The sequence below is a fragment of the Mesocricetus auratus genome, unplaced genomic scaffold (genome assembly GCF_017639785.1).
Source record: "Mesocricetus auratus isolate SY011 unplaced genomic scaffold, BCM_Maur_2.0 Super-Scaffold_100676, whole genome shotgun sequence".
Taxonomy (NCBI): Eukaryota; Metazoa; Chordata; class Mammalia; order Rodentia; family Cricetidae; genus Mesocricetus; species Mesocricetus auratus.
The window spans coordinates 157,842,362-157,858,753 of record NW_024429266.1 but is presented as its reverse complement, the minus strand read 5'-3'; the positions used below and the strand labels follow the sequence as shown (position 1 = coordinate 157,858,753).

Genomic DNA, 16,392 nt, shown 5'->3' with positions numbered 1-16,392 from the left:
GCCACTCGTTTGTGTCAACCTTCATGTTTTCCTCCATCTTACACCACTGTAAATCACAGTCGTATGACATTCATGGTGATGCGTTTTCTGTGGTAACTTGACTTCCCAAGGGGGCGCTTAAATACTTGGCCCAGGATTGTTCCAGGTGAGCTGATGAGCATGTTTCCGGATGAGGTTAGCATCTGAGCTTGTAGTCTAACAAGTTCTTTCTCAGTGTTTGCAGGCCTCAGCCAATAAAATGACCGATACTCTCCCAGGGAAAAAACAAAGACCTTTTCCTTACTGATTTGCTTTTGAGCCTGGAAGTGCCCTTCTGCCCTTGGTCTTGAACTGAAGCTTTGCTTCTAAGTGTCTAGATGGTCAACTGCAGACAGTGTACTTCTTTTTCACTGTGTATGTCCTCCCTGTCCTGCTTCTATGGAGACTTTGCCCAATGTAGTGTTCTAACACAAAGTGGGCAAACAACTGTAATTAGTGAATTCTGTGTGCAGTGCATGCTGGGTTCTTACATTGACACTTGTTCTGGAATGTTTATCTTCTATACTGGGAGACTACAGGGGAATGAAGCAGTTTTTAACAGAGATCCAGGTTAGTGTTACCACTACACACTTTTCCAGAAATCATGGTGCCACAAAAACACTATCATTGAGTAGGAAAGTAAGTTTCAGTAGGACACTGACACATGCTTTGTGAATGGTTGAGACAGAGACACCATTTTCTTCCATCCTACATAGACTGTGAAGACGGGAGATTCAAATGCAATTCATGTATTTATGTGACCTTTGGGGGAAACAATTTTTGTATATTTTGTTGAGAAGCAAAACTGGGCTAAAAATAATTCCTATCTTACAGCATTTTTATTAGCTCACATAGGATATTTGTAAAATGTTCACAACAGCGCCTGCCATATTTAATCAAAGCTGAGATGTCATCAGTTCTCAGACATACTGCAATGTGGGAACTCCTAAAGCAGTGCCAATTATTATTGCAGGATGCTATTTGTTGTACTAGTTTCTCTTAGGTTAGAAGACTAAGTAGTAAGTCTTTAAACCATCCAGGTAGTCTGGGACAATTCTAAATTTGAGTAGAAGATAATCCATTTGTATTTGTGTGTAGTTTTCCAAACAGCAACAGAGCACCAAGCAGAACATGTTGTTACTGAAGGTCCAAATTACTTGTTAACTTTTCTGAGAAGATATTAAAGCATATTTCTTTCAATTTCTAAATGAAGCATAGAGCTGCCTTCATTATGGCCTCTCTAGGATCATTTAATAATCTAGTAGGCTTGCTGCTTGGTGTGGTCTGAATGCTGATGCCCTTGACCATTATATGTGTTGAATTCCTAACCTTGAGTGTGGTTGCATTTGGGGTAGGGCTATAATATCTCCAATTTCATTGGCATTTATTTTAGCAGAGAACATGGCAATCTTTAGTTCTCTGTGACATACCATTGTCACACAGACCAGGTCTAGTTCCTTCTGGGGAGGGTTCACCAGAACAGCTTTGCTTGCAAGGTTGTGGACATGGATCTTGGCAATAGAATTCAGTTATCCCCAAGTGAGGGATGTGGTCACTAGGGGTGGAAGCTGCCTGACCTATGACATGCCAGGACACTGTCTCTGCTGCACACTACTGGTAATGAAAACAAGCATGGTATACATTCTATTCTGGTGTCTAGGGACTGTGGAAGTCAGGTTTGTTATTGTTAGTAATGGGGCAGTATAGGAGGGGGTAGTATGAACTTGTGACACTTGACTAGAATTTGATGATGTTTGTGTAGACTCATGCCATGTATGTGTACATTTGCACACTAGCAGAGTCCAAAACACTCAGAGCAGTGACTAAGCCTACATATGAAGGTCATAGTTTCTAAGTCTGACTGCTTCTTAAAAGTCATCAAGACTAGAGAAATGAGAAGACCTGGGAAAATATGAGATATGCCCAGAATTGTTCTGTGGGCAAGAAGCTTAGTAAATTGTTTAAAGAAATAGAGACCTATGTCAAAATAATACAGCAATAAAGTGTGAAGGGTGTCCTCTAGTGAAGATCTGGAACAATTTGAATACTATAGAGAATCAGCCACATAACCATCAAATTAATGATTGATTCAGATATTAAAGCATCAATGTGTTCTAGAATGAGAGAAATGGAGATTGACAAATAAAATGTACATAGTTTCAATGTTTCTCTTCTCAGAATTTAATGTAAATTCTGAGAGAAAATAGAATTTCACAACAAAGAAGCCTGGGAGACATCAGGTGATTAAAGCTAACATTGTAAGAATGAGCTAACAGGACATCATGTGTCTCCTGGTGTGAGGAGAATATGGAGTTGCTGCCAGGGTACTCTGCTGAAAACAAATGACTGGAGTCTAAGAAGACTTACCAAAACCCCCCCAAACCCCAAAACAACAACAACAAAAACCAAAGACAAAGAACTTTGTAAAGTGACTGCCATGTGTTCTTTAAAAATGTCAAGGTCGAAGGAGAAGAGGCTGGGAGTCCAGGGAAGCGGTGGTTCTTCCAGCAGCATCAGGTAAACAGGCCGGCTTCCAGGCCTGTGCTCCAGTGCCTGCAGATCGCCTGGGACCTGCACAGAGCTCCCAATCCCGGCGGGAGCCAAGCACCCCAGACTCCGGATCTTCGCTCACTCCAACGAGACCAGGAAACCAGAGGACGCAGGGAGACCAGGGGAGTAGCTGTTCTGGATCAAGTACAACAGGACCCAGCATAGGGTCCAGGGGACCAGGTAAGAGGATAAGCGCCCCAGATTCCTGTTCTTCTCCACCCACGGGACCAGCATTCGGACAAGGAATAGAAGAATCACCAGATTATTGGACTTGCTAGCACCCACCAAAAGGGAACTCTGGTACCCAAACCAGTAAGGGGCTCTTTCTGCACCCACTAGAAGAAGAGATGGGAAAGAGACAATACAAAAACACAGTCAGCAACAGAAAAACAAATATGACATCGCCAGATTCTAGAGACTCCACACCAGCAAGACCCCAACATTCCAATGCGGACGAAGCAGAAGAGAACGACCTTAAAAGCACTTTCATGAAAATGATAGAGGCCCTAAAAGAGGATATTGGAAAATCCCTCAAAGAAATGGAAGGAAAAACAAACCAAAAAATGCAAGAAATGGAAGAAAAAACAAACCAAAAATGCAAGAATTGGAAGAAAAAACAAACCAAAAAAGGCAGGAAATGGAAGAAGAAATGAAGCAAAAAATGCAAGAAATGGAAGAAAAAACAAAGCAAAAAATGCAAGAATTGGAAGAAGAATCATACCAAAAAAGGCAGGAAATGGAAGAAGAAACAAAGCAAAAAATGCAAAAAATGGAAGAAGAAACAAACCAAAAAAGGCAGGAAATGGAAGAAGAAACAAAGCACAAAATGCGAGAAATGGAACAAAAAATGCAAGAAATGGAAGAAAGAACAAACCAAAAAATTCATAAAAGGCAAAAAACGGATGAACAGATAAACAGAAAATTGCAAGAAGCAATGCAAACACTGCAAGGGTTGAAAACTGAAATAGAGTCATTAAAAAAACACAATCTGAAGAAAGGCAGAAAATAGAAAAGCTGGACAAACAGTCAGGCACTACCAATACAAGCATTACCAACAGAATAGAAGAGATGGAAGAGAGAATCTCAAGTGTTGAAGATACGCTAGGAGAAATGGATTTATCAACCAAAGAAAACCTTAAATCCAACAAATCCTTAACACAAAACATCCAGGAAATATGGGACACCATGAAAAGACCAAACCTAAGAATAATAGGTATAGAAGAAGGAGAAGAAATCCAGCTCAAAGGGGCAGAAGGCATATTCAACAAAATCATAGAAGAAAACTTTCCCAACCTTAAGAAAGACATGCCAATGAAGGTACAAGAAGCCTACAGAACACCAAATAGAGTGGACCACAAAAAAAATTCCCCTCGCCACATAATAATCAAGACCCCAAACATACAGAATAAAGAAAGAATATTAAGAGCAGCTAAGGAAAAAGGTCAAGAAACATATAAAGGTAGACCTATCAGAATTATACCTGATTTCTCCATGGAAACGCTGAAAGCCAGAAGGTCCTGGATAGATATTCTACCTACACTAAGAGACCACGGATGCCAGCCCAGACTACTGTACCTGGCAAAGCTCTCAATCACTATAGACGGAGAAAACAAGATATTCCATGACAAAACTAGATTCAAGCAATATGTGTCCACTAACCCAGCCCTACAGAAAATTTTGGAAGGAAAACTCCAACCCAAGGAAGCTAACTACAACCAGAAAAACATAAGCATTAGAGAATCTCTCTCTACCAACAGCCAAAAGAACAAAGGGGTGAAATTCCACACATAATTCCACCAACAACAACCATCGCAAATCGAAGAAGGATGAGCAATCATTGGTCATTAATATCCCTCAATATTAATGGCCTTAACTCACCCATAAAAAGACACAGACTAGCAGATTGGATTCGAAGACAGAACCCTTCCTTCTGCTGCATACAGGAAACACACCTTACCCTTAAAGACAGACATTACCTGAGAATTAAAGGTTGGGAAAAAAATTTTCAATCGAATGGACCCAAGAAACAAGCCGGGGTAGCAATCCTAATATCTAACAAACTAGACTTTAAAATAAAATCAATCAAAAGAGATGAAGGAGGTCATTACATACTCATCACAGGTGAAACCCACCAAGAGGAAGTGTCTATTCTGAACATCTATGCCCCAAATACAAAGGCTTCCACATTCGTTAAAGAAACATTATTAGAACTTAAATCTCATCTAAAGCCCCACACAGTTATAGTGGGAGATTTCAACGCACCACTCTCACCACTAGACAGGAATACCAAACAGAAACTCAACAAAGAAGCAAAAGGGCTAATAGAAGTAATGACCCAACTGGGATTAACAGATATCTATAGAACATTTTATCCACATAAAAAAGAATATACCTTCTTCTCACCACCACATGGAACCTTCTCAAAAATCGACCACATACTTGGCAACATATCAAACCTCAGCAGCTACAAAAAAATTGGAATAACTCCATGCATCTTATCAGACCACCATGCCTTAAAATTAGAATTCAACAACAACACAAATTGCAGAAAACCTACAAACTCATGGAAATTGAATAATGCTCAACTGCACCATCCCTGGGTCAAAGAGGAAATAAAAAAAGAAATTAAAGACTTCCTCGAATTCAATGAGAATGAAGACACAACATACCCAAACCTATGGGACACTTTGAAAGCAGTGCTACGGGGGAAATTCATAGCGCTAAATGCTCACATGAAGAAACAGGAGAACAGTTATACCAGAGAATTAACATCACAGGTGAAAGCTCTAGAACACAAAGAAGCACACTCCCCCAGGAGGAGTAGACGCCAGGAAATAATCAAATTGAGGGCTGAAATCAATAAAGTAGAAACCAGGAAAACAATACAAAGAATCAATGCAATGAAGAGTTGGTTCTTTGAGAAAATCAACAAGATAGACAAACCTTTGTCCAAACTTACCAAACAGCAGAGAGTGAACACGCAAATTAACAAAATCAGAAATGAAAAGGGGGACATAACAACAGACTCTGAGGAAATCCAGAGAATCATTAGGTCATACTTTGAAAACCTGTACTCCACAAAATTCGAAAATTTAAAGGAAATGGATGACTTCCTGGATAGCTATTACTTGCCAAAACTAAATCAAGAACAGATAAGCAATTTAAATAGACCTATAACCCCTATGGAAATAGAAGCTGTCATCAAAAGTCTCCCAACCAAAAAAAGTCCAGGTCCAGATGGCCTCAGTGCAGAATTCTACCAGAAATTCAAAGAACAGCTTATACCAATTCTTCTCAAAGTGTTCCACACAATAGAAGCAGAAGGGTCTTTGCCAAACTCTTTCTATGAGGCTTCAATAACCTTGATCCCCAAGCCACACAAAGATACAACTAAGAAAGAGAACTTCAGACCAATATCCCTCATGAACATTGATGCAAAAATACTCAATAAAATACTGGCAAATCGGATCCAAGAACATATCAAAACAATCATTCACCACGATCAAGTAGGTTTCATCCCAGGAATGCAGGGATGGTTCAACATACGAAAATCCATCAACGTAATCCACCATATAAACAAGCTGAAAAACAAAAATCACATGATCATCTCACTAGATGCTGAAAAAGCCTTTGACAAAATCCAACACCCTTCATGATAAAGGTCTTGGAGAGATCTGGGATAACAGGGACATACTTAAACATAATAAAAGCTATATACAGTAAACCAACAGCCAACATCAAACTAAATGGACAGAAACTCAACGCAATTCCTCTAAAATCAGGAACAAAACAAGGTTGTCCACTCTCTCCATACCTTTTCAACATGGTACTCGAAGTTCTAGCTATTGCCATAAGACAACAAAGGGGGATCAAGGGGATACAAATTGGGAAGGAAGAGGTCAAACTTTCACTGTTTGCAGACGATATGATAGTTTACATCAATGACCCAAAGAACTCTACCAGGGAACTCTTACAGCTGATTAACACCTTCAGCAAAGTGGCAGGCTACAAGATCAACTCAAGAAAATCAGTAGCCCTACTATATACAGATGATAAAAGGGCTGAAAGAGAAATCAGAGAAACATCACCCTTTACAATTGCCACAAACATCATAAAATACCTTGGGGTAACGCTAACCAAACAAGTGAAAGACCTGTATCATAAGAACTTTGAATCTTTAAAGAAAGAAATTAAAGAAGCCCTCAGAAAATGGAAAGATCTCCCATGCTCTTGGATAGGTAGGATCAATGTAGTAAAAATGGCAATCCTGCCAAAAGCAATCTACAGATTCAATGCAATCCCCATTAAAATCCCAGCACAATTCTTCACACACCTTGAAAGAACAATAATCAATTTTGTATGGAAAAACAAAAGACCCAGGATAGCCAAAACAACCCTGTTCAACAAGGCAACGTCCGGAGGCATCACCATCCCTGACCTCAAGCTCTATTATAGAGCTATAGTCCTGAAAACAGCTTGGTATTGGCACAAAAATAGACAGGTAGACCAATGGAATCGAATTGAAAACCCGGGTATTAACCCACACACGTACGAACATCTGATCTTTGACAAAGAAGCTAAAAATATACAATGGAATAAAGAAAGCATCTTCAACAAATGGTGCTGGCATAATTGGAGACTGGCATGTAGAAGAATGCAGATTGATCCATGTCTATCGCCATGCACAAAACTTAAGTCCAAATGGATCAAAGACCTCAACATAAATCCAGCCACACTGAACCTCTTAGAAGAGAAAGTGGGTGGTACCCTTGAACGAATTGGTACAGGAGACAGCTTCCTGAACATAACACCAGTAGCACAGGCAGTAAGATCAACAATCAATAAATGGGACCTACTGAAACTGAGAAGCTTCTGTAAGGCAAAGGACACAGTCAGCAAGACAAAAAGGCAGCCCACAGAATGGGAAAAAATATTCACTAATCCCACATCTGACAGAGGGTTGATCTCCAAAATTTACAAAGAACTCAAGAAACAAGTCTCCAAAACACCAAAGGACCCTATTAAAAAGTGGGCTGCAGAACTAAATAGAGAGTTTTCAATAGAGGAGTCTAAAATGGCTGAGAGGCACTTGAGAAAGTGCTCAACATCCTTAGCCATCCGGGAAATGCAAATCAAAGCAACTCTGAGATACCATCTCACTCCTGTCAGAATGGCTAAAATCAAAAACACCAATGACAATTTATGCTGGAGAGGATGTGGTGAAAGGGGGACACTCCTCCATTGCTGGTGGGAGTGCCAAGTGGTCCAGCCACTTTGGAAATCAGTGTGGAGATTCCTCAGAAAAATGGGAATAAACCTACCACAAGACCCAGCAACTCCACTCTTAGGCATATATCCAAAAGATGCCCATTCATACAACAAAGATGTCTGTTCCACTATGTTCATAGCAGCTTTATTTGTAATTGCCAGAACGTGGAAGCAACCTAGATGTCCCTCACCTGAGGAGTGGATAGAGAAAATGTGGTACATCTACACAATGGAGTACTATTCAGCAGAAAAAAATAATGGAATCATGAGATTCGCAGGCAAATGGATGACACTAGAAGAAACCATCCTGAGTGAGGTAACCCAGTCACAAAAAGAGAAACATGGCATGTACTCTCTCATATATGGATTTTAGACATAGATCTGGGGAGTGCCAGCCTACAATCCTATGGCCAGAGAGTCTGGGAAACAGAAACTTTATTTAGTGGCTGATCGAAGAAGAAGCAGACTCCCTTGGTTAAATACTGAGCTGAACTCAAGAAAGCCAGTAACAGAGAGGGAGGACTGATGATCAAAGGGATTAAGACTGGGCTGGTCTAACCCTCAGAAACAGCTGACCAGACAAAGGTTAACTCTTGAATCCCAGGCATTAGCCTGGGAAGCCAGCATGGGACTGATCAAGACCCCCTGAATCTGGGTGTCAGTGAAGAGGCCTAGGGAATCTATTGAGCCTTGGGCAGCAGATCAGTACCCATCCCAAGTATACACACGGACTTTGGACTCCAATAGAACAATGTGAGGTGCACTCTCACCCTGAACTCTTGGGAAAGGGTCTAGGCCCTGCCCTATATGAAATGACACACTATGGACACCCCCATGGAGGGCCTCACCCTCCCTGGAGAAATGAGGGGATAACGGGGGGGGGGGGGGAGGACACGGGAGGAAGGGAGGGAATGGGAGAGGGACCTGGAACTGACTTGTGAAGCAACCTTGATTCTTATCTAAATTTAAACTGGAAAATAAAATAAAAAAAAGAGAAAACATAAAAAAATGTCAAGGTCAAGGAAGATTCAGTTTGAGGAATAGGCTCTGATTAAAGTAAGCTAATGGCATATAACAACTGAATGTGAGGCATGCTTCTTTAGTAGAGTCTGGGCAGGGCAGACAGGACATTGTTGGGACAATGTAGGAAAATCTGTATGTATAGATATTTCACAACAGCATACATAAGAAAGAATTCTGACTAATTATATGAGGATGTCACTTTTAGAAATGTGCACTGGTGTATTGAGGGGTGAATGAGTTGTCAAGCCTGTCACCTGACTGAGAGAACAGGTGAGACAGATCATGAATGATACATCAGATGTGCTCACATGCAATCTGGTAAATCTGGGTGAACAGTTAGTTTCCTATTGCTGCTCTCACAAGTTGCCTTCAAGTCAGCATCTCATCCCAGAAGTCTGGGCTTGGATGATTGTCTCCTAGGCTCTTCTGACTGAGATGTCAACAGTCAAGATATCAGCAAGACTGCATTTCTTTATGGGGGCTGTGAAGACTTCAGCCTTATTCAGGCTATTGGTTAAATTCGTGTCTGATAAGATGGAAGTCTCTAGTTCATCCACATGATGCTTCCTCCATCTGCAAACTAACAAGAGTCTGGATCATCCAGGATCTGCTCGTCTAAAATCAGCAGTCTTATTTATCCAGCAGCATCTCTTGGGACACATCATGAATGCAAAATAACCACAAGAGTTCTGAATCTGAGTTTCTGGAGTATTCTGCACCTTTCTTATTAATTTTATGTTAATTTGAGATGTCATCAAATGGGAATACTACCAAGATACATAGCATAGCAGGAGGGAAGGAGTAGGCACAGTGTAACTAAGTTCTTGGTGATCTTGTGCACTCTGACAGCTCCTGGTCTGTGTTCTCTCTTTGTCTCCCAGGCCACCACCTAATCAAGCAGGGTACCTGTGAGGTGGTCGCTGTGCACCGCTGCTGCAATAAGAACCGCATAGAGGAACGCTCTCAGACGGTCAAATGTTCCTGCTTCCCGGGGCAGGTGGCTGGCACGACTCGGGCACAGCCTTCATGTGTTGAAGGTAAGGGTCTTTCTGGTCAGTCTTCCCAGTACTTCAAAAGTGCTGAACATCAATCTGTAGAAATCCAGGCTGCTTTGAGGGAAGTGTCTGTCCAAAAGTTAGTTGGCAGAAATCCAAGCTTCAAAAGCTCTTGATGAATAAGGCAAGCCTTTAATAATCTCTCTTAAGGGTACTCTCTCTCTCTCTCTCTCTCTCTCTCTCTCTCTCTCTCTCTCTCTCTCTCTCTCTCTGTGTATTCTTTATTATGGGATAGTCGTGAAGGCATGCTTTAAAGTCACTTTGCTCACCTGTCTCCACACGCCACTTAGACCGAGTACTTCTTTCTTCAGTCTCCCCTTTGTAACTATGTCTCCTACTGTTTTTATGGAATTGGTTCTGGGATTCTCTATGGATATCCAAATACTCACGGAAGCTCACAATGGAGTACTATTCAGCAGAAAAAAATAATGGAATCATGAGATTCGCAGGCAAATGGATGACACTAGAAGAAACCATCCTGAGTGAGGTAACCCAGTCACAAAAAGAGAAACATGGCATGTACTCTCTCATATATGGATTTTAGACATAGATCTGGGGAGTGCCAGCCTACAATCCTATGGCCAGAGAGTCTGGGAAACAGAAACTTTATTTAGTGGCTGATCGAAGAAGAGGCAGACTCCCTCGGTTAAGTACTGAGCTGAACTCAAGAAAGCCAGTAACAGAGAGGGAGGACTGATGATCAAAGGGATTAAGACTGGGCTGGTTTAACCCCCAGAAACAGCTGACCAGACAAAGGTTAACTCTTGAATCCCAGGCATCAGCCTGGGACTGATCAAGACCCCCTGAATCTGGGTGTCAGTGAGGAGGCCTAGGGAATCTATTGAGCCTTGGGCAGCAGATCAGTACCCATCCCAAGTATACACGCGGTCTCTGGACTCCCATAGAACAATGTGAGGTGCACTCTCACCCTGAACTCTTGGGGAAGGGTCTAGGCCCTGCCCTATATGAAATGACAGACTATGGACACCCCCATGGAGGGCCTCACCCTCCCTGGGGGAATGAGGGGATAACGGGGGGGGATGGGGGGAGGGCACGGGAGGAGGGGAGGGAAAGGGAGAGGGACCTGGAACTGACTTGTGAAGCAACCTCGCTTCTTATCTAAATTTAAACTGGAAAAGAAAATAAAATAAAAAGATGGATTGTGTTAACCACCTGTGTCCATGCTCTTGTATGCTTGAAATTATCTGTCCCATAATGTCTAAAACAATGTAAATATTGGGTAGTGATTATTTTATATTTTATGGAGATAAAATTCTGTATGTTTTCAGCCACATATACGTAAAACAATGTAATTTCTATCTGATTAGTTAAGTCTGAGGATGTTTAGTCAATGTATATGGAGAGGTGACTATACTTAGAACTGGTGTGGCCTTTTACTCTCTACTTAGTGGTACACAGTAATATCCCCCTTATAACTAATATCCTTTTCATTATTTCTAGTTTCTAATGTTTTAAAATTTATTTTTTAAACATTTTATGTGTATGAGTGTTTTACAGGCATGTATGTATGTGCACTATGTGTATGCAGTGCCAGAAGAATGGGTCAGGACCCCCCAGTTGGACTTTTGTGTGGGTGCTGGGAACTAAACCTGGGTCCTCTGCAAGATCAGCAAGTGCTTTTAAAGTGGAGCCATCTTTTTGGGCCTTACTCTTTTGTGTTAACAAACACTTATGAAACATCTTTGGGGCAACTTTTCTGATAATAGTTTGGGATTCTGTATTGTTCTTCAGTAGTCTCCAGGTCCCTAGCAGAGTATTTTACCAATAGCTTGTGTGTGTGAGAGAATGTATAGAAAATGAATGACCATTGATGGTTGTGGTAGACGCCTGGGATTGACTCTGAGTCCCATGGCTCTTGTAGCAGATGCTTTGTTGGAAACACATTTCAGTCCCCATGGGAAGAGGTATATGGTACTTGCTCCACAGTTGTCTGTAGGCTTCATGAATCTGACCATTGCAAGCTCAGGAACCTTTGAGACGCCTGCTGAAAGGCCAGCAGTGAAGACACCAACAGATTCTTAACACTGCATCTTACTGCACAGTCAGAGACAATAACTGACTCCACCCCAAACACAAACAGAGACACCCTCATATTTGTGCACTGGGTAGTCACTGTTTTACAATGAACCTCTCAACTACCTTTAAGGGTAACTTTCCTCTCTATAATTCCTTATCAGAAGCCATTGTATTGCTGAGTTCAGACTTTGTAAGGGTAACATGGTACATACCCCATGTGTCTTAGTTAAGGTTTCTATTGTTGTGAAGAGACATCAAGACTATGGCAACTCTTATAAAGAAAAACATTTAATTGGGCGGCTTGCAGTTCAGAGGTTCAGTCCATTATCATCATGGTTGGACATGATGGTATGTAGGCAAACATAGTGTAGAAGAAGGAGCTGAAAATTTTATATCTTGATCAGAAAGCAATGGGAAGTGGACTGAGGCAATGGGAGTGAATTGAGAATATATGAGACCTCAAAGCCCACTCTCAGTGACACACTTCCTCCAATAAGGCCATTCCTCCAACAAAGCCACACCTCCTAATAGTGCCATGCCCTGTGAGCTTATGGGGGACACTTATGTTCAAAGGACCATGTATTCCCTGACAGACACACTTTATTCTGCATGTGTACCCTGGAAATCACAGATGGTACAATTTCTGCAGTGCAGTATATGAATCTCCATGCACTATGGCATCTGGCAAGGAGGAATAACCTTATGTGAAGGCCGGAAGCTTTCACTGTCTTCTACAGGAACCGTTCCCTCTTCAAAGCTCTGTAGACTACTGATAAAGGATTATAGACCCTTAAAAGGGATAAGGTTCTTAACATTTAAAAAACAAAACAACCCGATATTAACACCGAAACTCAATGACTGACCCTTGATCAGTTTTTAGTGTCTGGGGAGTGCTCCCTCGATGCAACATTTATATCACCCCATCCCCACCCCAAGACTTAGGGAACATCATGAAAGAGGAGGTGGAAAGATTGTAAGAGCCAGAGGTCAGGGAGGACAGGAGCCAAAGAGCATCTTCTGGATGTGACGGGACCAGTGCACTCACACAGTGCACTCACACCTGTAAGTTCAATCCCAGTCAGCATTCTCGCATGGACTCAGAAGGGAATTGGAAACCTCTACCTCTACCTGAGGAGGTGCTCCTAACAGTTGATGGCTTCTGAGGGAGGAAGAGTCAGTGTTTATAAAAAGAGTGGCCAGTTGTTGATCTGCCATGTTCCAGAGGATCCAACAACAAGGAAATCAGTGAGCTTCCAAATACAGCAACAAGATGATACAAAGTTTGGAGGGGTAGAAAGGTATGGGGGGGTGAACCCAGATTGAGTGAGAGTGAATAGTGTTGATGAGTATGATCAACATGATATTTTCAAAACATTAACAAAATATTAAAATTATATTTAAAATCACCAAGTTACCCTATCCTCAACCAGGACCACAAAGAGTATTTATCTTTTCCATTTACTATTCCAAGGTCCTGTGTTTTCTGTCTCCTTTTGTCTCTTACATCAGTTCACTTTTTCTCATTCCCATACTTGCTAATTCCTTACTCCAGGGACCAACGTATATTTTGCTCTTAGGATTTCTTTTCTTTTCTTTTTCTTTTTTTGGTTTTACGAGACAGGGTTTCTCTGTATTGTTTTGGAGGCTCACAGAGATCCGCCTGCCTCTGCCTCCCGAGTGCTGGGATTAAAGGCGTGCGCCACTACTACCTGGCTTGCTCTTAGGATTTCTTGTCATCTAGTTTCTACCTCACATCCAGAATAGATCTCCTGTAAAAACAGAGTGGACCTGTGACTCTCATGCTAACACCATACTTAGCAATCAGGCTGTAAGATGAGCTCTGGATTCTATTCCACACTCAAGAAAATTTCCAAGGTCTCACTGTCTCCTTATCTCCCCTCTCAATTCCTCTGCCTCAGCCAACATAGAACATGTTGATTTCCACCCATCTCTGCTCTAGGACATATGTTTGGCTTATTGAATTCTGCTGTACCCTCACATCTCCTGTATCATTTTGTTTCTCCTGTAGCATTTTTTTTCTGTAAAACCCTGCTGTGTGCATACCCTCCTGATAGTGTGCAAGCAGTGTTTTCACCTTCTTGCACAGGCTGGCCATGGACTAGTTGTAGCTTGACAGAGAAGTGACTCATGCTAACTTACTGTTGAAGGTAACAGCTACCTTTTTCTCTGTAGGCTTGAAACTTCTTCTAAAGGAAGTGATGAATCACAATGTGGACTATTTTTGTATTCTGTCTAGTCTCGCATCTTCAGAGAAAAAGTTTTACATGTAATATTTTGCAGTAGTCAGCACTTTTAATGGTACTTGCAAACTAGTGACATGATGATGATTTCTGTTGCCACCTTCGTCTTAGTAGAGGAAATATATGAATACCTTAAGTCTCCTCCACAAAGAAAGAATATGAATACCCCAGATATCTCCCCACCTGAGTTAAAAAATATAAATACCCTTATGTTTCACTTTCATCCTGGGAATAGCTATAATATCTAGTTAGTATATTTTTGGGTGTATCTATAAATTTTAGAGATAGGGTATAGACTGCAATTATCAATGTATGTTTTATATAGTTTCTTAGGTCCACCTAGTTTCTTCCTTTTTTATTTAAATTAGAAACACAAGCTTGTTTTACATGTTGATCCCAGTTCCCTCTCCCTCCCTTCCTCCCCTGCCCCCCCACTCTATCCCATCCCCTTTCTGCTCCCCAGGGAGGGTGAGGCCTTCCATGGGGGAATCTTCAAAGTCTGTCATATCATTTGGAGCAGGGTCTAGACCCTCCCCCATGTGTCTAGGCTGAGAGACTATCCCTCTAAGTGGAATGGGCTCCCAAAGTCCATTCGTGTACTAGGGATAAACACTGATCCACTACCAGTGGCCCCATAGATTGCCTAGACCTCCAAACTGACATCAATGTTCAGAGGGTCTAGAATAGTCCTATGCTAGTTTCCCAGCTATCAGTCTGGGGTCCACGAGCTCCCCCTTGTTCAGGTCAGCTGTTTCTGTGGGTCTCTCCAGTCTGGTCTTGACCCCTTTGCTCATCACTCTTCCCTCTCTGCAACTGTATTCCAGAAGTTCAGTTCAGTGTTTATCTGTGGGTGTCTGCTTCTGCTTCCATCAGCTACTGGATGAAGGCTCTAGGATAGCATAAGATAGTCATTAATCTCATTATCAGAGAAGGCCATTTAAGGTAGCCTCTCCACTATTGCTTAGATTGTTAGTTACACCTAGTTTATTGTATCAGTATTGGTTCATAAGTATATGTGTTGATCTAACTTGGCTTTTTGTCAGCTGTAACTAAGCTATTCCTCTATTGGTGGGTGGCTTGGATGTGTTGATGGCAAATTCAACACACTCATAGGCCAGCTACATGACTGATCTTTTAAGCATTTTAGGAGCAGGAAGTGGTGATAGACAATTATTTATTTGGCATTTAATGACAGTCTATGCAGTTCTGTTGAACAAAACTTTCTGTGTTGATACAAATGTTCTCTCTGTCAAGAGAAATGTTGGTCCATATGTGGCTAGTGTAAATTGAAATGGGCATATTTGGCATAAAGCTTTATATTAGATAGCACACCATTTGATTTATACAACATTCAACTTCAATATAATATTTATGGCAAGAGACTACAAACCAAGCAGTGTCCCAAAGAGAATGGATGTGTCTTCTTATTCTCGTCACCCACACCTAATATTCTTTGGTAAATAGCCATGTTCAAGGAATGTTTATTAGATCCAAGTCACTGAAGGAGCACAGATATTTTAAGCTTTAGTTAGGATGTGCATCTGTTTCTTATCCATCCGGCCATCTACTCCTTATCTGAATACTTCCATTAGGGCTTTATAGCTTTACCTGCTTAATCTTTATCCCATAATAATTATGCAGTATCATGTTAATTGGCACGTGGTTAGACCCATTCTCTGCTGATATGTCCTTCTTATCTTATTTGTAAATACGAGTACAGAGAGGATATAAATGTAAAATTCACCTGAATTTACATTTAAATTAAAACAAAGGCATGGAGATGTTGGAGCAGGGCACTAATTAATGTTGACATAGAAATCGGAATATCCTTTTGCATTATTGTTAATCCACCCCACAGATACTTATCTGGGGCTTTCATTGCTTTTCTGTAAAAGCTTAGCCTTCATTAGCTAAATACAAAACTTAGATATTTTTACCCAATCACCCAGTTTTTAAATTACAATTAGCTCTGAATTATTTAAATTCATCTCTAGTACACATTGGGGATTTGGAAGGAGGAAGGGGAATTATTCTGAGCTGTGGCTCTTTGTGTCCTGAAACAGACAGTTGTTCTGTGGGTAAGAGTTCTTTATTTAAAATCTGTACTGGCATATACAACATTGTGATGAGAGCAATGTTCTACACATTTATCAAAACACAGCCCTATAGAGATAATGCTG

General features: G+C 41.2%; 1 protein-coding gene across 1 annotated transcript in view; it reads left to right on the top strand.

Annotated features, from left to right (window-relative positions):
- Positions 1–16,392, top strand: part of Tafa4 (TAFA chemokine like family member 4) — a 193,744-nt gene that overhangs the window by 151,909 nt on the left and 25,443 nt on the right. Inside the window, exon 4 of the mRNA XM_040738891.1 lies at positions 9,741–9,896. Coding sequence (XP_040594825.1) covers positions 9,741–9,896 — 156 coding nt within the window. The remainder of the gene's footprint in view (positions 1–9,740; positions 9,897–16,392) is intronic.